This window comes from Toxorhynchites rutilus, chromosome 3 (genome assembly GCF_029784135.1).
Source record: "Toxorhynchites rutilus septentrionalis strain SRP chromosome 3, ASM2978413v1, whole genome shotgun sequence".
NCBI lineage: Eukaryota > Metazoa > Arthropoda > Insecta > Diptera > Culicidae > Toxorhynchites > Toxorhynchites rutilus.
In genome coordinates, this window is record NC_073746.1 from 101,997,208 (window position 1) to 102,019,394 (window position 22,187).

Consider the following 22,187-nt stretch of genomic DNA (forward strand, 5'->3'; position numbering starts at 1 on the left):
CAACCAAGTTTGCTTCCCATACTTTTGCAATTCCTCTGTCATTTTTGATCTGTCCATGCGACAAAAAATCCATGGAATACCAGATCACCTACGCTCCAATGTTATTCCGTCGATATTTTCGGAAAAATATGGGAAAGTTGGATCTGATAAAATGTTCTTTACTGACGGTTCATACATAAACGGGTCCACTGGCTTCGGCATCTTCAATGAAAATTCCAGTGCCTCTTTCAAACTCAAAGATCCCTGTTCCGTGTATGTCGCTGAACTGGGTGCGATATATTACGCATTAGTGATCATTGAAACATTGCCCATCGACCACTATTTTATTTTTTCAGACAGTCTCAGCTCAATAGAGGCAATCCGCTCAATGAAAGTTGATAAACGCTCATCTTATTTCCTAACAAGAATAAGACATCTATTGAGTGTTTTGGTCGAAAAATTATTCAAGATTACCTTAGCATGGGTTCCCTCTCATTGCTCGATTCCGGGGAATGAGAAAGCGGACTCGCTAGCTAAGGTGGGCGCTTCAGAAGGCACACTTTTTGAAAGGCAAATTACTTATAACGAATTTTTTCACATTCCTCGTCAGGACACACTCGTTAGTTGGCAGCGCATGTGGAGTGAAGATGAGTTCGGTCGTTGGTTACACACGATTATCCCTAAGGTCTCGACGAGTGCATGGTTCAAGGGATTGAATGTAGGTCGTGATTTCATTCGCGTGATATCTCGGCTTATGTCCAATCACTACAACCTAAACGCGCATCTCTATCGAATTGGGCTCGCAGCAAACAATCTTTGTGATTGTGGCGATGGCTACCACAACATCGAGCATATTGTCTGGTCGAGTATCCGGTTCCATGCTGCTCGCTCTAAGCTCTCTAGAGCACTGAGAGCAAAAGGCAGACAATCGGATATCCCCGTCCGGGATATCTTAGGTAGCCGTGATCCTGATCTTCTGCTTCATCTATACCTGTTCCTCAGGAACGCCGATGTCAACGTTTAATGATTTTTCCTTCGTTGTGTCCCTGTTTCGTATCCCTCCTATTCGATCTATAAACTTTTACTTAGTCGCGGCAATACATACACACACTCTTTACAGATACACGGGCCAAAGGTTGTGCAGTCCACTGATGATTCAACAAAAGCCAAAGGTTGTACCGCTCATGACAACTCTACACGAGCTGATGATTGCGCCGGCTAGTGACCATTCTATCCTGGATTCCTCGAGAAGACGCACCACGCTAGATATGGGGTACAGACTAGGGGGGCGTTGCTGATTAATGGTCAGCTGCATCCCAATAGGAAGTATCCCGTGTCGGGCACAGGTACAGATCATTGAAGACAGCAACATCACAATTACGAAAACACTTGTAATACTAACCTCGAGCCAACCGCGAGTAATCGGTTACATATTACTAACATAGTTATAAGGCAAACATTGTCGAAATATTGAACTCCCGGCCCCGTCAGGTTGACGCCATATGAGCCTTAATAAAAATATATATTTTGGATAAAAAAAAAAATCTGCCATTAGGTTCCGTACAGTATCCTCAGATATGCAGGCGGCGGTGCTTTTCCATCTCCTATTGAAATCATTAATGCCATTCGCTTTCTTCTTAGTTTCGAATAGTTTTCGCTTAATCAGAGTCCAGTACTTTTCCACTGGGCGATGTTCTGGACAGTTCGGTGGATTTGCTGTTTTTGGCACAAATTAGAAATCATGTGCATTATACCATTCCGGGAAGGATTTTGCATAGTGACAAGAGGCCAAATCTGGCCAAAACAACACTGAAGAGTCGTGGCTTCTTATGAATGGTAGCAACCGCTTCTGGAGACATTCCTTCTCGTAGACATCTTTGTTGATAGTGCCGGTAGAGACGAAAGATTTGGATTTTCGGCCACGACTGCATATGGCCTATCAAACCAAGTACTTTTTGGGGAATTTAGACAACTTCTTGGTTCGGAAACACTCGGCTCCGGCATTCCTTCGCATTTCAGTATAAAAAGCGAGACCCGGAAGTTGTTTGAAGCCTTCGAGAACATAAGTTTCATCGTCCATTGTGGTGCATGAACATTTTTGCAAAAATTGGGTGTAGAGCACCTTAGCACGGTTTTTTGCAGTGAATTTTGCTTATCATCACGATTGGGCACCTTTTTCACTTTGTACGCCTTCAGTCTCTGCTTCACTTTTTGTACATATGATTTTGATTTTCCAACCTTTCGAGCCACATTTCTAACTGAAAGGTTGGGATGTTTCTCAATAATGGCAACCACCTTTCGGTCCATCTGTAGGAAGCATACTTTTCAATTTGTTTCGCTTCCAACCTTCCGACCCACAGCGCTGGTCATACGATTTGCACACACTAAACACGGTACTGTTCGGCAGTTTTAGCTTTTTGGTGAGATCGCGTACCGACAGTGTTGGATTTTGTTGCCGTTCGCGCAAAATGCGTTTGCATACTTCCACTAGATTCGACGCCATTTTACCAAACTGAAGCTGTCATGTAAGTGAAATATTTCATTCATTAGTGAAATATTTCATAAACTACACTGAAAGAAAAGTGTCAGAAATTTAACGTGGACACTACAGTGGCTTTACTACAGAAATCATTGACAAAATCCATGATATGGTGGTGAATAACAACAGAATGAAGGTACGTGAGATTATAAGAGCAAAAAAACAGGTACATATTATTTTGCATCAACATGGGTTACCAAGGGAGGAACTACGCCAAAAAAGCGAAGACCGTTTATTCGGCCGGAAAGATAACGGCGATTGTCTTTTGGGATCCGCAAGGAATAATCTTCATCGACTATCTGGAAAAATATAAAACTTATACAGATGAATACTATTCATCGTTGTTGTTTGGAAACCAAGCTGCAAAAAAAGCCTTCTGCTTCTGTTTGGATAGATTTCGCAGGGGTATTGATGTTCCAAAAATCATTTTTCTCTGCAGCTCTAGTTGCCCATTTTGGTCTGTACAATTTGAGGAGCACATTTAACAATGAACGTACACCGGGGCAAGTTAAATCACTATTTTTTATTTGCGGCATATACAAGGTATGACAGACGACTTCTGATGAAAAATAGAGATTCACACTGGGTATTCCGAAAGATAACGTTTTTCAACATTTTCAGTTTCCGCTCGGCCTGGTGTTGTATACCGAAGATTTCATTTGATGACCTACCCAACCTAAATACCAAATTTATCAAATATTGCTTTTCATGAAAAATGGGGGAAAATAAAAATATCATGCCTATGCTGACCGGGACTATCCCTGAGATGTCCATGAGAAAGCTCAAATTTTGTATCACTTTTTCGAGAATTTCGACTAGTATCTACCCAACGACCCATGTAATACAGTAACGTCTCGATTATATCACGCTCAAAAAAAGTTTTCGCGTGATATGATGGAAACGTGATATATTCGAAACAGATATTTTTCAAAGAGAAATATTTTTTTCTCAAATATGTATGATTTCAACAATATTTTTCGTCCAACATGCAAGCTTTAGAATGTTATACAAGCTCAGAATGTCCTACGCTCACTTCGATTTCGCGTGAGAAACGCAATGCCGATTTCTATTTTTCAAGAGTTAAGGTAAATGATTTTGGTGTGTCCAGTCGAAAATATGATAATGTCATTGTCCACTTTTTTATGCACACCTTCGTCCAGCTTTTTTCGGAATCCAATCTTCTGCAAATGGTTCCAAACGGTTTTATGGTCTATACCCAGTTCCTGGCCAATCGAGCGAGTGCTCACATGCCGGTCTACTTGGACGATTTTATCGGTTTCCACGACGATTGGCCTACCAGTACGGGGTGTATCTTCGATAGTCACTACACCAGAACGAAATCAATCAAACCAACGCTGTGCTGTGCGAATCGTTAAAGTATCGGGTCTATAAACTACACGAATTTTTTCGGCCGCCTTCGTTGCAGTTTTACCTCGCAGGTAGTGAAAACGTAAAATATGGCGAATTTCTTGCTTGGTGGACTCCACCTTTGACGCGCTATAACTTCAGACTGAAAAAGACAATCACAACACTGTTAAAACGACACTTGTAGCACAGATTGTCATCTTTAAATAACCGTTTAGTATGACCCGATGCGATAAGTACAACACAAAATATGTCTAAGTGTTGCCATATATTGACAATATACGACATTTCTTTTTCCTCAACCCAATACAAACAAAATTGTCTTTTTCATGATTTACAGCAGTTTTATAGTATATGTTTACGGAATCAAATGTTTTAACGGATTATAAAACACACCTTCTATTTGTGTCAATGCGCCCCTCATTCGAGCTAACTTTTATTTAGTCGATCACCAGATGATTATTTGGTACGTATTCAGACCTTTCATGGATTATAACACTTACAGATATTGTAAACATCATGCTTGCACACCATTTGTATCAGATTTACATAGCTAAACCATTAAATTAACGCATTTTGATGAACTAATTGGCTAATTCATTTATGTTGTTTTGTCCACATGATTTCTATGGCAACCGCTAGACGCACTGCAGTTAGTTTATTGTGTCCTTCGCGCATAGCAGAAATAAAGTTTCTCTGTGTTGAGTGTGTTGGGGTGAACACTTTTAAAATGCCCAAGAAAAGGCAATATTCTGAAGAAAGCTTAAATTATGGATGGACTAATATGATGACAGAAAACTCAAACAATGATAAATGCAACATCTACTTGAAAATTCGAATTTTTTCATTCAAAAATGATGATTTCTAAAACCGGACAAATCATGATCAGAGGTGATCAAACCATGATCATAATTTCTCTTTGAGGAAAATTGTTGAAAAACATAAAAATTTGAATAATTTCAACGCCTTATGGTATTATTAGCAACTAGAGACTTGGGGCTTTACAACAAACCCGAACTCGTATCGATTATATGTGATTTGAATGAAGAGAAGTCGATTTGCATTTACTAGTTGCGTAAAAACACTCTAAATCGGACAAACCAAGATCATTTACCCTATGATTGCCGAAAAATGGTTTCGTTTTCAGTGAGTTCTTGGTGCCGATAATGGTTTTTCACAGTACAGCTGAAAACATTGCATAAAAACATGCGGTAACATTGGGTTTAATCGTGAACTGAACATGAGATGGATTAATATTTGTACAATTCAGATGCTGTCGAAATGCAGATCTTTTATTTTTTTTATCCCATTTATTTATTTTAGGCCCATTATCATTTTAGCTGTAACAGGGCCGAATTTTTAATCGTGTACATGTCACATGGTTATCATATCAATAATTAACACATTACACAGTTACCGTTTGCCAGTATTCCTTCTATATCATTGCATATGGTACATTTACACAGTAGCCATTTGGGCGTAAGAATATTTTTTCTGTTCTTCCATTATCCAGTTAGACCACCGGACAGCGGAAACAGTGGATTGATCATTGTTGAGTTATTTATAGAACAGCAGCCCGATGTGTCTTGCAGAGCAGAGCAGTTGCATGGATGAATCGATGTTATTTCGACCGTGGATCGATCTCCATCGCTGATGATTGTTGCGTGGACGTATTCTGTAACAACACAAAGATGGTCAATGAGGCCCTGAGTTTTGAACTCACGATCGATCGCTTACTAAGCGGACGTGCAACCAATGTGGCTATGGAGACCCCCGCAGGTCTTTTAGACGCTGTCTAATTTTGGCCCTTTCAAAAAAGTAGTCTAATTCTGTTTTGAATATTTCAAAAGAAAAAACACCTATGTGTTTACACCCACTACGTTACGCTGCCATCTGAGATGATGCTGCCAGCTCTTAAGACGAGTTGGCATGAAATTAGTGTTTTACGTCAAATGATTCAGTAATGAAACGGCTACGAGAAGCAGAAGCGAAATCTCTGGAGTTGAAACAAAAACAAAATCAGAAAAAACACAGAAGGGAGTCAAAAGATTGTAAGAAAAAGTATTTCGTTAAAATCGCAACAGTTTCATGAAATTAATTCGAATCGAAATGAAAATGATTTATTTTCTACTAGTGTTTAAGGTCTCTTTCAAGATAGCTTTGAACTGTATCAATAAATCCATTTTTTTTATTTTTACGACACTTCTCAGTCGTAGTTTAACTCAATTAAAATTTTCAAACAGTTCATTTATTGCGAAATATTGACAGACGTCCCTAAATTTCATTGTTTAAGCTAACTAAATGTCTTAGGAGCTACTGCTAAAGTACTAGTATGGAATTTTATTACTAGTCTACATCTGGAATTAACCTGAAAAATTACTGGGAAATCAGGGAATATCAGGAAATTTGTTTTCGGGTTTTGAGTCGTCATCCTGTGGTAACTTCCTAAAGCATTCAAATTGTTTTTTTTTATCCCATTTATTTATTTATTAGGCTCATTAGCATTTTATCTGTAACAGAGCCGAGTTTTTATCGTGTACATGTATGTTTATGTTTCTATAAATTGTAAATTACACAGTAGTGGTAATAGCCATTTAGGCGTTAGGTTTTTTTCTGTTCCATTACATTATGGTAAATTACACTGTAGTAGCCATTTAGGCGTAAAGGTATTCTATCTGTTCTTCCATTGTTCAGCAGACCGGACAGCGGAGACAGTTTATATTGATCATTGTTGGGTTATTTATAGAACAGCAGCCCGATGTTTCTTGCAGAGCAGAGCAGTTGTATGGATGAATCGATCTTATTTCGACCGTGGATCGATCGCCATCGCTGATGATTGTTGCGTGGACGTAGTTATTCTATAATAACACAAAGATGGTCAATTGAGGGCCCTGAGTTTGAACTCACGATCGATCGCTTGGTAAGCGAACGCGTAACCAAGTGGCTACGAAGACCCCCTTTTCAAATAGTTGGACACCGTGAAAAAAAGCCACAGTATACCGTTCTGAATCATATTTCGGACAGCTACATATTTCGGACACTCTTTTTTTAAATCGATTAATTCGATTCGCGCTCGAAAGCTTCTATCTTGAAATAGAACTTAAACAATTGACTATCGGAGACGAATGAATCGTAAGATTTGTCTCGGTGAATAAAAGAAAAAAATAAGAAGAAGAACAGTCGACGAAATAAAATACTTCACTACTGTCTCGTACACGAGCCAAATTTGGGAAGCGGCACAGGTCGTGAGTTTCATCTCACATAATGAAAGAGAAAGTAACTCAGAATAACCCATATTTGTTGATTTTGAACTTATGAAAGTAAAGCGAGGAGCTTCCAAACAAAAAATAGCTGATATATGTTACAAATTACACAGTAAGTAAATTTTCCGTTTTTTCATGAATGTTTAAAAATATGTTTTCCTACTTAATTCACAATTTTTGTTTAATAATTTAACGAGGAATTCAACTTTTCACATTATTTTTTATGTTTCGAAAAACGTGATATAAGTGAAACATTTTCGGTGATAAATTCGATATAAAGTGATATAAACGCCCAGTGATATAATCGAGACCTCACTGTATTGTCTTACAATAATCAATAATTGCTGGTTTATCCGTATGAACAAGAGACTTCACGTGGCCTCACAGAAAATAATGGTCAAAGGTGTCAAATCATGCGATCTAGGAGGCTTTTAGGCTATACACGAGAAATTCTCAAAAACTCTCCTCTCAATTTGTGTGAAATGAAAATATAAAAACTGAATATGAGGGATATAATGAAAGATTTCGAATGCTTATACCTCAACCATTTCTTGATAGATCACAAAGATATTTGAATCAATTAAAGGGAAATATTTCTACACATCCTTCACAAATTTTGTCGATCAAATCGAATACACCAAATACACCAATATATCAATGCGAAATCAATCGTATCAAGCGTTGCCACACGTACAGATTTATCGGGAAAAGTACAGATTTTTTCGTTATTTTTGGTACAGATTCTGTACGGCACAGGGTACAGATTTTCGTCAAAAAGTTCAGACTGGTACAGACGTTTTCCGCGTGTGAAGTTTTTTACATTTGAACAAAGCAACATTAAGGTACATGATGACTGATCATAAATGCATCTACAAAGCAATAATTAATCAGTTTCAAAAGGACGAAATTCGTTGTGTTAGAAGGGTTTCCAGGGTCCTACGATGGGAATATACAAAATCTGGACACTGAATGTCGTACACTAAAGATAAAATTACTTCGTAAGGAAATCATAGTTTCAGAAAACGAGCATGTGCAAGATTGGAGGACAAACATTTGATGTCTAAAAATAATTGGCGGTTCGCTCGCATTTTCGGCGCTTCGATTCCTTGTTTTTAACGTTTCTACTACGCCTCACTCCTCGGCATTTTTTTTTCTGAATATACTCAGAACAAAAATAAGCTTCGAAATCGGTTCAGCAACGATACGATGAACAGTATTTTGAGATCAAAAGATTCGATTAAATATAGTGGCCTTTTGCATCATCAAACACACGAATGACTTGCAAATGTAAATGTAATATTTGTAGTAAATAAATGAGTATTTTTTCATTCTAAAAAAATATACTTTTTCTACAACGAATAATTTCGATGGTACAGATTTTTGGAATAAAAAGTACAGATGAGAAAGATTTTTAACCTCACTGATACAGATTAAAATGTGGCAACACTGATCGTAACTATCCACCTTGAATATCATTCTATCCAAGGAATATAAAAATAATAAGAAAACGAAGCCACCGAATTAATATCTCACTCTAGTCAACCTCAGTCTCGCACCACCCAGCGAGCAAACCACAGTGTTTCCTAATGCTGACATCATATCTAACGGCTTTGCTTGATATCGCACAATGTAGAATTCCTGAAGAGAAGCGAAACGTTACGTCGCAAGCGCCACCTCTTTATGATTCTCCTGCCAGCCCGTATGCATAAAAATAGATGCCACAGTGACTTGTGCATACGGCTCACCAAATCCGTACCATATCCGAATCCTTCCGATTGGCAATGAAGATTTATTCGTTGATGTTCAGGAATGCCGTGCGGACATCCATCTGGTGCACGAACATCCGCTCTTGGTGCGCGGTACGACTCATAGTTTTTGAGATATAAATTTTTAAAGATTTCTCTTACTAAAATCGATATGCCCTTTTCAAAAGTTACACTTGAGTCGAAAAAATCCCAATTGCTGTGGAAAACTCACATTTCCTCCAACCCAAATGGAATGCAAACTTTCATTCGAATCAACATTACATGTTTTTAAAATCTGCATTTTCAGAACGATTTCATTTGGAATTGCTCGGTGGTCAAATCATGAAGAAGTCTTGGAATTTTTTTTTTTGTACTTCACAATCTACAGGACTACAGAAAGGAGTATATTGAAAACGACTTCTGCTGAACTACGACCTATCGAAATATACTGGCCAACAATCGAAAGACATCTTAAGAAAAATGGAAAAGAAGCCACTTCCATTGAAAATTTCAAGAAAAATTACGGATGATACAGCTTATTCTGGAGAAAAGAGTTTTATTTTTGAGGTTTTAGTTAATAAAATATCGAAAATATGTTTTCAGGCTTTGTTCCGCAAGTAAGCAATATGATACTTTTGTATCAGTTCCACTAGAGCCAAACCAAGCTAGATCTGCACCCACATGTAAATTGGTGCATTGCCAAGCGAAACGCCCGCCAATTTTATATTCCAAGCTTATTTACTCAGAGTATGTGAACATGCTCGGAACCAAAATTCTCAATCGCATCGAAACATCAAACTGATCTTTCCCCAATTTCCCATGCGTCCCTCGGTTTGATCGCATGTGACATGATGATGATGGCCAGATTCCTATCATGATTTGTTCACGAATTTCGTCCACCTAATGTTTCGGTGCTGCCAACAACTATCGATATGTTTGATGATTTGTCGGCGTCTAGTCTTCCCATCGCGCACAGTATTCGGTACCATCATACCAGGCCGCTATCCGAACTGGTGTCTGGTGGTTGTCGGCAAACGTTGATTCAAACAACGATCAGCGATTCTGACGCCGCGACGATGGAATGTAGATTTGACAATACATATCTTAAAGATTCAACTTTTTCCCCCACCAGCCACCGCCTCATTCACCGATTTCCTTTTTCTTCGAAATTCATCATATTACGACTTTGCCTCGGAATGGTACACAACCTCTATCGAAACTGCCCACGCCCGGGGGATACACTCCAGGAACGGCAAGAAAAGTTTCTTGTTGTGTATGTTTGTATGCTTTACCTTCGTTGCCAAATAATTCACCATCGATTCGCAACACAAAGTCCCAACAGTAGTGTTAGAACGCGTAAATTTCGTACGACGGTTGGGAAAAACGTTGATTTCTGAGCTATCAGTTGGTGGAGCAAATCATCGCGACGATGGAATTTCAGGAATTTGATTTTAAAGCGCGCGACAAAGCGAAAAAATGCGAGACAGGTCAACCTTCACCATCGGAACAAAACAACTGAGAACGAACTGAACGTAGAAAAAAAAAATCGCTTCACATCACATGCTGGACAAAACGCGCGAATTCCAGAGTTGGTGGCTATTCCCTCGGTTTCCTTCTACCATGCGCGATTGTGACTCAAACAAACACTGGTAGCGCGTTGCAGCATCAATAAAACCCGAAAGATGAGTGATGATTTCGGTAAATGATTACCCATGTCATTTCATGATGATGGTTTGATTCATCTCCGCGGTTCATTCTCAGCACGGTTTGAACGTTATTTCAGAGAAGGACATTTAATTACTTGAAATGACAAAAATTACAATATTCCACTTTAATCAAACTGCCGCAAAAACTTCTGAGGCACGTCAGAAGCCAAAACTTCGTTGAGCAACTCGAAAGAAAGCGTTCGCAAAATTTATGTGACATATGAAATGAAAGTTAGTCTCCATCGCTTGAGAAGGTCCTTGGGCCGAAGGGACACTACTCCCAACGGCTGTACAAAGCATAAGTTTGCGCTCAGACAAAGTTATCCTTTGTTGTGCTGGGTGTCCTGTGAATATATGGGAAGCCTGCTTTTAATATCGTTCGTTCCCCAAACGATAGCCGGTACCGTATAACGGAGGAAGTATTTCATTCTCATACTCTGTCCCGACAAAATATCGCTTCCTTTTCCGAGAGGATACCGTCAGGAGACGACGACACAGGGACATAAATTTTATTCTTTGTCTCGTACGTTTGCTCGACAGCCAACGCTTTAGCATGAGCTAAACACAACCGTTGTCCTTCGCTTCAATGGCTGTCATACGTTCATGCGTGATGCAAACACATTGCTCGATATGCCCCACCTCTTGCTGCTCTATCGGGAGTGATACTCTTTAAAGAGTGATACTTTTCGCAACGCAAAACGTTGGAATTTGAAATTAAATTTGTTCTACTTACGGTAGAGATTTAGATTTTCCGTATCAAAAATGTTCATTAAACACGAGAACTCAAACGCGTGTTCAGACAAACAATTTTCATTTCTCTCGCGGTGATATAAATATTTGTTTCATAACTTGCCCGAAAGGAAACGCATTAATTGCAACCCCCGTCGAAGCGGTAAGCAGCCCGGCCGCTCGGAATGCGAGCAATTTTCCGATGTAAAATTTTCAATTAAAAATTACTCCCTCCTCTCGGTGAGAATGGTATACCGTAGGCGAGAGTGAAATCTCACAAAATGTACACATCGTCATCATCATTTTCTCAGTGCCCCCTCGGCAGGCAGTGGCTCCCAGCACCATTGGTTCGCCCAAATGATGCCTTTTGTTACCGATTGACTGACAACTTTTTGTGCTTGCAGGAAAATACTACGTTATCGCGAAAAATGAACGAATATTCAATGAAATTTATACCATACTATTATTTTATTCAGTATGGTATTGTATTGTATCCAATATTTCAAACCAACCGGGCAATCGATGGAACACAAATTTGCTTGCGACAGACCACTGTCTCCGACGGCGGGACGGCGGCCGACTCGGATTGCATCGCCTCGGCGACTTGGGACCGCCTCGGTTCCTTATCCTTGTTAGATGGGAACTTCGCCCCTATTACCTGACCTGACCTCAGAATTAATTCAATGCAAAAAAATAAAATGATAATAAAAAATGCGCTCCGCAAGCAGCAACAACTTGGATAATTTTTGAATCCCTATATAGAACACCATAAGATGATGAAAAACGTAATTTTCCGTTTCATTACGGCATGTTCAATAGTTTTGAGATACAAATTTGAAAAAAAAAACAGATAGCGCTATTGATAATTACAGAAAAAAAAAAACGAAAAACATCGAAGGTTGAGTCCGAGACAATGACCGTATAGCATTACGTTATTATATTGGCTGTATGTTTATTTTGCAAATCTTTGAACAAAATACTGCAGCGTATTTTGTTCAAAGATATTCAGTTATTTCAACCCAATTTCAACATATTAACTATTGTTAATTTTGTAATTATCTATATTTCAACAGATTGATAAGGAGTGTTCAAATCGATTTGTGTAAAGTTTATTCAATTTATTCACAAAATTTTGAATCCCTTGTCGAAAATAAGTTCCTCACCATAGTTGTATAATGCTTGTGTAATCTGGAGTCTCTAAACCAGTTGTATCTCGGGATTGATTGAAGGTACAAAAATTGTTTTGTATCAAAATGCAGATTATTTATTTTCGTACTTTTCTTCGGATTCCCCTTCATAAAAGTTTGGGCTCACTGTTGATCAACATCAGTGGTCGTTTCATTCCACGATCTCTTCATGTCTGCAGCATCCCGAGTCACATTGGCACCCTTCCTCCGCTTGACAATTATTCAATATTTTTCGATTTGGTGTAATTGTGAGAATTGGGGTCTTCTTAGTGAAGCGTCTCTCGACTGTAGCGGCAGCTTGTCAAATCTGATCCAAATTTCACCGGACCTTTTTGAACATTAATTAACAGAAGAAGGTGTTTCTGCAAGTACCTATACATTTTGGAGTATATTGTCTAATTTGTAACGAGAACCTTGGTATTCTGTTCACAACTGCATATCCCTTGCCAAATCTAGAGTTCCCTGGAAAATTTATCAACGAAAACGTACTTAAATTTGCTGGGGACATTTTCTTTGGCTAGGGTTTAATAGAATTTCAGGCCTGGGCGCTGTCCAGAATCCATATTCACGTACGTTTCGCCATCCATCAGCGTGCATCCTTCGTACTTCGTCAAAACCTTGTTGTACAACTAACGAGCGCGACTTTGCCCATTTTTAGCTTCTCGCATACGAAATCTCCGGATGATACTTTGGTTAGAGTTGTGTTTTTTGGCGATGTCGTAGTTCGAGAGTTGTAGAGTTGTACGTTGATGGAAACGTTTTAGCACATCCTACAAGGTCTATTTAGCCTTTCAGTGATTTTGTGTTTTTGGATGCTGCTTCATATTGTGGGTACTGGATGGATGTCTTGGTGTCCGCCCATTAAATCATCCGGTTGGCTCGTTTGTCTACAGCGATCAACTGATGATACTTCTTTATTTCACACTTGTACTCGTACTGCGGTTTACTGGAACGTTCTATAGAGCAAATGAAAGCCGAGTAGTTGAATTGATCAATGAATTCCATAAAACTAATAGAGTCCAATTAATTTTTTTTTTTCCAAAATATATATTTTATTAAGGCACATGTGGCGTTAGCCTGACGGGGCCGGGAGTCCAATATTTTGACAATTTTTGTCTTACAACTATGTTAGTAATATGTAACCGATTACTCGCGGTTGGCTCGAGGTTAGTATTACAAGTGTTCTCATAATTGGTATGTTGCAGTCTTCGATGCTCTGTACGTGTGCCCGACACGGGATACTTCCTATTGGGATGCAGCTGACCATTAATCAGCAACGCCCCCCTAGTCTGTACCCCATATCTAGCGTGGTGCGTCTTTCTCGACTCGAGGAATCCAGGATAGAATGGTCACTAGCCGGCGCAATCATCAGCTCGTGTAGAGTTGTCATGAGCGGTACAACTTTTGGCTCTTGTTGAATGATCAGTGGACTGCACAACCTTCGGCCCGCGCATCTGTAAAGAGTGTGTGTATGTATTTCCGCGACTAAGTAAAAGGTTATCGATCGGATAGGAGGGATATGAAACGGGGGCACAACGAAGGAAACATCATTAAACGTTGACATCGGCGTTTCTGAGGAACAGGTGTAGATGAAGCAGAAGATCAGGATCCCGGCTACCTAAGATATCCCGGACGGGGATATCCGATTGTCTGCCTTGTGCTCTCAGTGCTCTAGAGAGCTGAGAGCGAGCAGCATGGAACCGGATACACGACCAGACAACATGCTCGATGTCGTGGTAGCCATCGCCACAATCACAAAGATTGTTTGCTGCGAGCCCAATGCGATAGAGATGCGCGTTTAGGTTGTAGTGATTGGACATAAGCCGAGATATCACGCGAATGAAATCACGACCTACATTCAATCCCTTGAACCATGCACTCGTCGAGACCTTAGGGATAATCGTGTGTAACCAACGACCGAACTGATCACCACTCCACATGCGCTGCCAACTTACGAGCGTATACTGACGAGGAATGTGGAAAAATTCATTATAAGCAATTTGCCTTTCAAAAAGTGTGCCTTATAAAGCGCCCACCTTAGCTAGCGAGTCCGCTTTCTCATTCCCCGGAATCGAGCAATGAGAGGGAACCCATACTAAGGTAATCTTGAATAATTTTTCGACCAAAACACTCAATAGTTGTCTTATTCTAGTTAGGAAATAAGATGAGCGTTTATCAACCTTCATTGAGCAGATTGCCTCTATTGAGCTGAGACTGTCTGAAAAAATAAAATAGTGGTCGATGGGCAATGTTTCAATGATCCCTAATGCGTAATATATCGCACCCAGTTCAGCGACATACACGGAACAAGGATCTTTGAGTTTGAAAGAGCCACTGGAATTTTCATTGAAGATGCCGAAGCCAGTGGACCCGTTTATGAATGAACCGTCAGTAAAGAACATTTTATCAGATCCAACTTTCCCATATTCTGCCGAAAATATCGGCGGAATAGAATCGGAGCGTAGGTGATCTGGGATTCCATGGATTTTTTGTCGCATGGACAGATCAAAAATTACAGAGGAATTGCAGAAGTATGGGAAGCAAACTTGGTTGGAGATGCCTGGTGAAGGGTGCACGTCGTGGGTAAGGTACTCATGGTATAAAGACATAAAACTTGACTGAGGAGTCAGTTGGAGTAGATTTTCGAAGTTATCAATCACCAATGGATTCATGATCTTGCAACGGATGAGAAATCTGTAGGATAATTCTGTGAACCGAAGAGTAAGCGGGGGTACTCCTGCCAAAACTTCGAGACTCATCGTATGTGTCGAATGCAAATACCCTATGGCTATACGCAAGCAACGATATTGTATTCTCTCCAGCTTGAGAATATGAATCCTGGCAGCTGATCGGAAGCAAAAACTGCCATATTCCAACACTGATAATATCGTTGTTTTGTACAACTGAATGAGGTCTCCTGGATGGGCACCCCACCATGTTCCGGTAATTGTTTGGAGAAAATTGATTCTTTGCTGGCATTTCTGTTTCAAATACGCAATATGTCTTCCCCAGGTACACTTAGAATCAAAATATACACCCAGGTATTTGAAAAACATAGAGTGTTGGATCGTTTTGCCGGATAGGTGAAGCTGGAATTGGGCGGGTTCGTGCTTCCTAGAAAAAACGACCATTTCAGTTTTCTCCGTAGAGAATTCGATACCCAGCTTGAGGGCCCACGTGAACAGATTGTTCAGGGTATCTTGCAACGACTTTTGCAGAACGACGGGATTAGTACCCGTGATGGAAATAACTCCATCGTCTGCAAGTTGTCTCAGCGTGCAGTCTCTAGTTAGACAATCATCCATATCATTGACGCAAAAACTGTACAAGAGGGGGCTTAGGCAGGAGCCTTGTGGTAGGCCCATAAAACTGTAGCGAGAAGATTTCGAGCTGCCATGAGAGAAAATCATGTGCTTTTCTGACAGTAAATTGTACAGGAAATTGTTGAGAATTGGTGAAAGTCCACGATTATGAAGCTTCTCTGAGAGAATTTCCATGGAAACTGAATCAAATGCCCCTTTGATATCAAGAAAAACGGAAGCCATTTGTTCTTTGCGAGCAAATGCGATTTGGATTTCAGAAGATAGCAGCGCGAGACAATCATTTGTCCCTTTACCTCGGCGGAAGCCAAACTGCGTATTTGACAGCAAATTGTTCGTTTCGACCCACTTGTCCAAACGAAGTAGAATCATTTTCTCTAACAATTTACGAATACAGGATAACATTGAAATCGGCCTATACGAGTTGTGATCACTAGCCGGCTTGTTGGGTTTCCGTATGGCTATCACTCTCACTTGTCTCCAGTCATGCGGGACAATATTCAGCTCCAGAAACTTGTTGAACAAGTTCATCAAACGCTGTTTTGCCAAGTCGGGAAGATTCTTCAATAAGTTGAATTTAATCTTGTCCGACCCCGGAGCTGAATTGTTACATGAGAGAAGGGCAATTGAGAATTCCACCATCGAAAAATTCTCATAATCGCTTTGAAGTGGAATGTCGCGTACGACGTTTTGTGCAGGAACGGTGTCGGGGCAAACCTTCCTTGCAAAGTTAAAAATCCAACGGTCAGAGTATTCCTCACTTTCGTCCAATCCAATCCAAGTCCAATTAATTATTGATGTGATTACAAAAATATTGTCTCAATCCGCAAAAACTTTGAAGAAACTGAAAATTTCGCCCATTTTTCTACCCTGGAAGTTTTGTATATTACACAGAACAACATCAAAGCAGGAATGTGTTACTATGAATTATGAGAAACTAGAAATCTATAGTGTGAAAATAAGGTATATTTCATCTACACCCAAACTTGCGTTGACCGAAAAAAAAATCATCTTTTACAGAAAAAAATCTTTTTCGTGTGCTAAAGGGTGAAATGCAGGAATCAAAGCACCTTTTCAAGAGTGTTAAAATGTTTGTATGCTTGGAGCAGATCTCTCATTCTCTCAGACTGAAAGTCAACATGGAATTGTACCCAAAACACTAGAAGTGTGTTAAGTTTTCCAGCGCTCCTCAAGTCCCGACAATTGGATTCATCGGTCGATAGTGAAATTCGAGAGCATTTGGTAATAGAACTTCTGCTTTCACCAAACAAACAATCCAGTCTGGCTGCAGAAAAATATATAGGAGATTGTGTCCAAGACACGACCGTATTATTGACGTAGAACTACGCTGTAGTTTAATTCAAGTCGCTTGTTTATAACTGCGAATATACGAAATTTTAGAAACAACGATTCTACCAGTTTGGTCGCCCTGAAATATTTTTTTTCTTGTAGAATCAATTGAATTGTTTGATGATTCATTCTTGTCCTCGCAGAACAATACATGCTCGAGATAAGCGCAGTTATCATCCTTAGTGGAGAAAGTTTTGGTACTGGCAAGCTGGCAAGTTTTGGTACTGGCTTTCTCTTTGTTCACGGAGACTTTAAATCTTACGATTTATCCTTCGTTGCTCGTCCATAAGTTGCCCGTTATTGAGAGCTCTGTTCGGGAAAGCACACGAATGGACACAACAAATGTATGGGAAAATGGAAACGCTTATGTTTTCATGAATTTTAACCATATACACACCATGGGATTATAATGTATAGCATATCAAACAAATCTTAGGAAATTTCCGATTCGTTTGGTATGTAAATCTCCAAAATCCGTTCGCGCCAAAAATAGTTATTAACGTTAACTTCATTTCATAAAAACGTGACCTGTTTTCTGATTTGGCACCCTTAATGAAAGACGTAATTCTACGTCAAAAAATGGAAGCGCATAGCGCATAGGCGTATGAGCGTGACAATCTTTATCTCACATCAAAATAAAAACAAAATGAATTTCCGAGCAGGCACACGTTTCTATTCAGATCTGTGTTATTTCAATAGTCTGTGTTCAAAGCAATTTTTAAGCTATTCAAACAATTTTCGCGTCATTAAGCAGCAAGCATATAATTCCTAGACATGTTATCTTTTGTTTAAAATGTTTTTCATACCATTTTGTTGATTTGGAGCAAAATTATGAACGCTTAAAGAAGGAAACTCTCTAACCGCTCTCGAATTTGTTCTATGACACGCAACCTCTATCGTTCTTATTTCGCTGCTATATCGTTATAAACAATTCCTGGTGAGTCTTCAATTAGAATCTTCAAAAATTTCGCTTTTTACTCCAATACAATTAAGTTTCACCTAAACGTTGAAATATTACATTTCTTCTTAAACTAAGTCGTATTAGAAACATAAAAAAAAATTCAAACTGTATACATATAAACGAGTTCAAAATTGTGTATAACCGAATCATATGTGGTCGAGTCTGTATTCTATCGAATCCGACCTGTATCTTCACGAATAATACTTTCTCTATATATTGTGTAATTTGTGCTGGGTCGATATATTTCTGACTGTCTTCGGCGTCTTCTTGGAGTTAGGCTCATAAAGTTCTCGAATTTTTTGTCAAAATGTAATGAGCATTGAGACATCAACCTCGTATCGTTTTCAAAATTAGTGAATGAGTTTTTGAACGGGAAGTCAATTTAATGAACTCAAAAGAGATGTTATGCTTCCTGATACCAACAATAATACATTTCATTAGAATCGCAAATTAATTACATTACATCGTCAGTTGTACTCATCTCCAGTGAAGGAAAGTTTACAGTAATATCATGTATTTAATTTCCGTGCTAATTGTTGCGAAAATGCCAGTCTGATACACAAAAAAAAAAGTTGACTGGCAACAGTGATATGCATATCAAACTACTCATTAGCTTTCAGGACAGAACAGTCAGAACAGACAATTCTTTGGCATCGCGGAGATTTTTACAATGCATGAAAAAAATTAACAGTCTTCGTTTTTCTGAAAAATGAAAAAGGAAAAGCTATAAATGGTATGAAAGCTGGAAGGAAGACAATCAAAAACTGGAGAACCGAAAATAGAATCTATTTTTTTTTGTATCGGACGTTGCAAACTGATGGCAACTGCGACCTGCTAGAAATCATTCAGTTCTGTTCAGAGCCAGAGTTCAGAGTTAGTCTAGACCAGAACGGAAAATTTAAAAAATATACTGCAGATTTACTTATTACTTATATTACTATATTAGTTACTTATTACAACCTTCTTGTGTGCTAAATTTCCTAAGTTAATGAAATGATTTCATTCCATTAGGAATGTTAGTATCAATAAATCGCAACAATGTATCCATCGGTATTTTTACTCAAGCATTTAATATATCCATGCTCTCAAGACAACACAAGCCTCCACAAAAGACACTCCCCATAGAATACTGCAATCAATTCGTCAAAATTATTTCCAGCAATTAAAGAAAATTAATGCAACAGAAAATATATTTTTTCCATTGATGAAAACGCAAGTTGTTTTTCATTTGATCACACAGCACCAGTCAGCAGAAACCGAATTCGCCGAAAAGCTTTGCTTTGATCTAATGCCGCCCCGGCATAATTGATACGAAACATAAATGCTTAGACTGAATCTAATTAAAGTCCTGCGCAAAAAAATAAATCAACAGAACTTCTCCCCCTTCCAACGCTACTAATGGTTCCGTCGCAAGCACAAGCACAGACACTTTTCTGGCAAACTTTCCTCCAATTTCCCCCTCGAAGTGGGGTTTCATTTGGCTGTTTTCCTTAGAAAGCAAGGGTCCAAATTATCGCAATTATGCCCTATGTGCGTGCCGCCGCCGCCACTCGCCAAGCATAGATTACAACAACCATGCCAAAGTGCAATTAATTTACTAAATGGGCATTTCGCGTCCCTCTTTCGAACAGTGCCACCCCACAACAACCCGGACCGGTCACCTCCATTGTGGCCGCGCATTCTGCGCGCGAGGTGCAGCCAAAGGCCAAACCGACCGAGGAAAGAAGGAAACGCGATATATATAATATTATAATTAAAAATAATTTATGGCATCAGTAGCCATCGCTCACGGCCAATCGCGTTCGGGGCGTCCACCAAAGACACGCCTTTTTATCACACACAAGTTGCGCGCGGCCACTTCTCCAGCGGGCAGACACAGAGATGACGGCGGTGTTCTCGAGACGAGCTCTCACTTCCCCTCTCCTTCTCGATGTTGTGTGGGGTGAAGAAGCCGACAGGAGGTAGAACACAAAGAACTTGTATCTTTCCTTCTCGGTCCAATTCGTGCACACAACACTCCGGTTGTGCTGGAGGACCGCTGTATGTGCGAACTAGATCTGAGAACCAAGATGCGATGGTTCTCGCATTGTGAAGTGACAGCATCTCGAGTGTACGGCTGCACAGTTTCTTGGCATTGTTTTAGAAATAAGATTTTACTTTCGAACAGAAAATTTCAAATGTTAATAACATTTTTTTCTCTCAACTTTCCTTGCAGGTCTCGAAGCACAAGTCCAGGAATCGTCGAAGGATCTTTATTGGTTTTAGGTAGCTAGTGGAATTTCTCGGGAGTCTAGTAAAACAGAACAAACGATCAAAATTTGATTATGGGTACAAAATTGGAGGAGACAAAAGTGCGTCGGAGCGTTTCTCCGTCTCGGAAAGGAAACACGGGAAGGGCAGGAATGCTCCGCAATGCGGCTGAAATTGTGAAAATCAAAAAAGACAAACTATGAATCTAGCACTTGAAAGTGATTTTAGTGATATATAATCTAATTTTTAAACCGTGCACTCGATTTGCGCTATCATTATTACCTAAGGCATGCGAACATCGACACGAGCGGAACAACGAAGAGTCTGATGTGGACCGGAGATCGGCGAATGCGGCAAAATGTTCTTTTCTCCCAGTTTAATGCATAGCTTTTTTCCGCAAATGTAACATACAACCTAGTAATCGAACTATCTTGAACAGACTGGGTTAAGGTTTTTCGAAAGTATCCATTGTAAATTGTATTTAAGATAAATGAAATAGAAAGCGTCTGATTATTGTTTCCTTTTTTCCGTTACGATATGTACCAAGCTAGAAGCGTTTAGAAGACATAATAAAACACAATAAACTTACGTTACAAAACGTCACAGAAAAATAGAAGAGAGAAAAGAGCAGGAACAAAATCAAGGTTATGTGCATATATTAAATTTAAAACTATTATAGCATGGAAGACCCGAACTGGAATTTAAGCTAATTTAAATCGAATTAAGTGAGCGAATTACTGTGCTACGAATGGTTCTTGTAGTTATTTTATGGCAATAATTACTGACGATGGAATATTGTGAATCTTAGCATTATATGCGAATTCAAGTCCTTATAAAGTGGAAATACAGACCTATAAAAGAAAAATCAAATTGAACACCGAATGCGTTTTTTTCTTAATCCGAAAATGATTTAAGGTTGAGCGCTATCACTCACAGAGTGAACAATCCCACCAGAACAGCCAATCTAATGGTTGGTATAACAAATGTGCGAGTTGAAACTGTTCAGTGTTTTCTGATGAATAAGACGCATATTTTTCAGGAGAATGAGAGATTTTTATCGAACGAAAAAGTTTTATTGAAAAGGAATCCACAATTTGCCTGAGAGATGGGTGAAATGTTTAGATTCAAGCGGGTATTACCAGTAGGTATTAACGGCAGGTATTAACCCTTTAACGGGTACTGGCAGCTATATTGCCACCAAGAAAAATAGTCATTTCGCTGCACTTGGAATATTATTTCAATATTTTACTTAGCCAAAGGTATCTGGCATTACTCCAATTTTTTCGGGCTGCTGGGAGTCATTTTTATGTATCAAGAAAATTCGGCAGAAAATTCTGTTTAAATTCGTTGAAAATGCAACAAGTTGAAAAGTTTTTCACTGTAAACGTACTATTTAGGATGTGTAAGGCCATGTAGTTTTTTCAATAAAATAAATTGTGTATTTGATGAAAAATTCAAATTTTTATTTTTTCCTTTAAAACTCTATATAAAAAACAGGTTTATTCGCTGCACTAGCAGTATTGTAAATCGCTGAAATAAGCAGTATCACTGCACTAGAAATATTTTTTTGATTTTTGCATATCTGAAGGCGCAATAAAGTGAAATGTTTTTGGGATTAACGGGCATGTCCCATTGAAGCAATACAGCGATAATCTGATGGGGCCAAGTCTGCAGAATATGGTGGGTAGGGTAACGTTTCCCAGTTAAGGGCCTTTATTGCATCCTTCACAACTTCAGCAGTATGCGCTGGTGCTTTCTCATGCAGTAATATCATTTTACTGTACCTTCGGGCC

General features: G+C 39.2%; 1 protein-coding gene across 3 annotated transcripts in view; it reads left to right on the forward strand.

Moving 5' to 3' along the window:
* Positions 1–21,241, forward strand: part of LOC129779278 (protein vestigial) — a 129,973-nt gene extending 108,732 nt beyond the window's left edge. For all 3 annotated transcript variants that reach the window (XM_055786677.1, XM_055786675.1, XM_055786676.1), the window contains exon 8: positions 20,360–21,241. In XM_055786677.1, coding sequence (XP_055642652.1) covers positions 20,360–20,409 — 50 coding nt within the window. In that variant the 3' untranslated portion in view covers positions 20,410–21,241. The remainder of the gene's footprint in view (positions 1–20,359) is intronic.
* Positions 21,242–22,187: the final 946 nt, after the last annotated feature.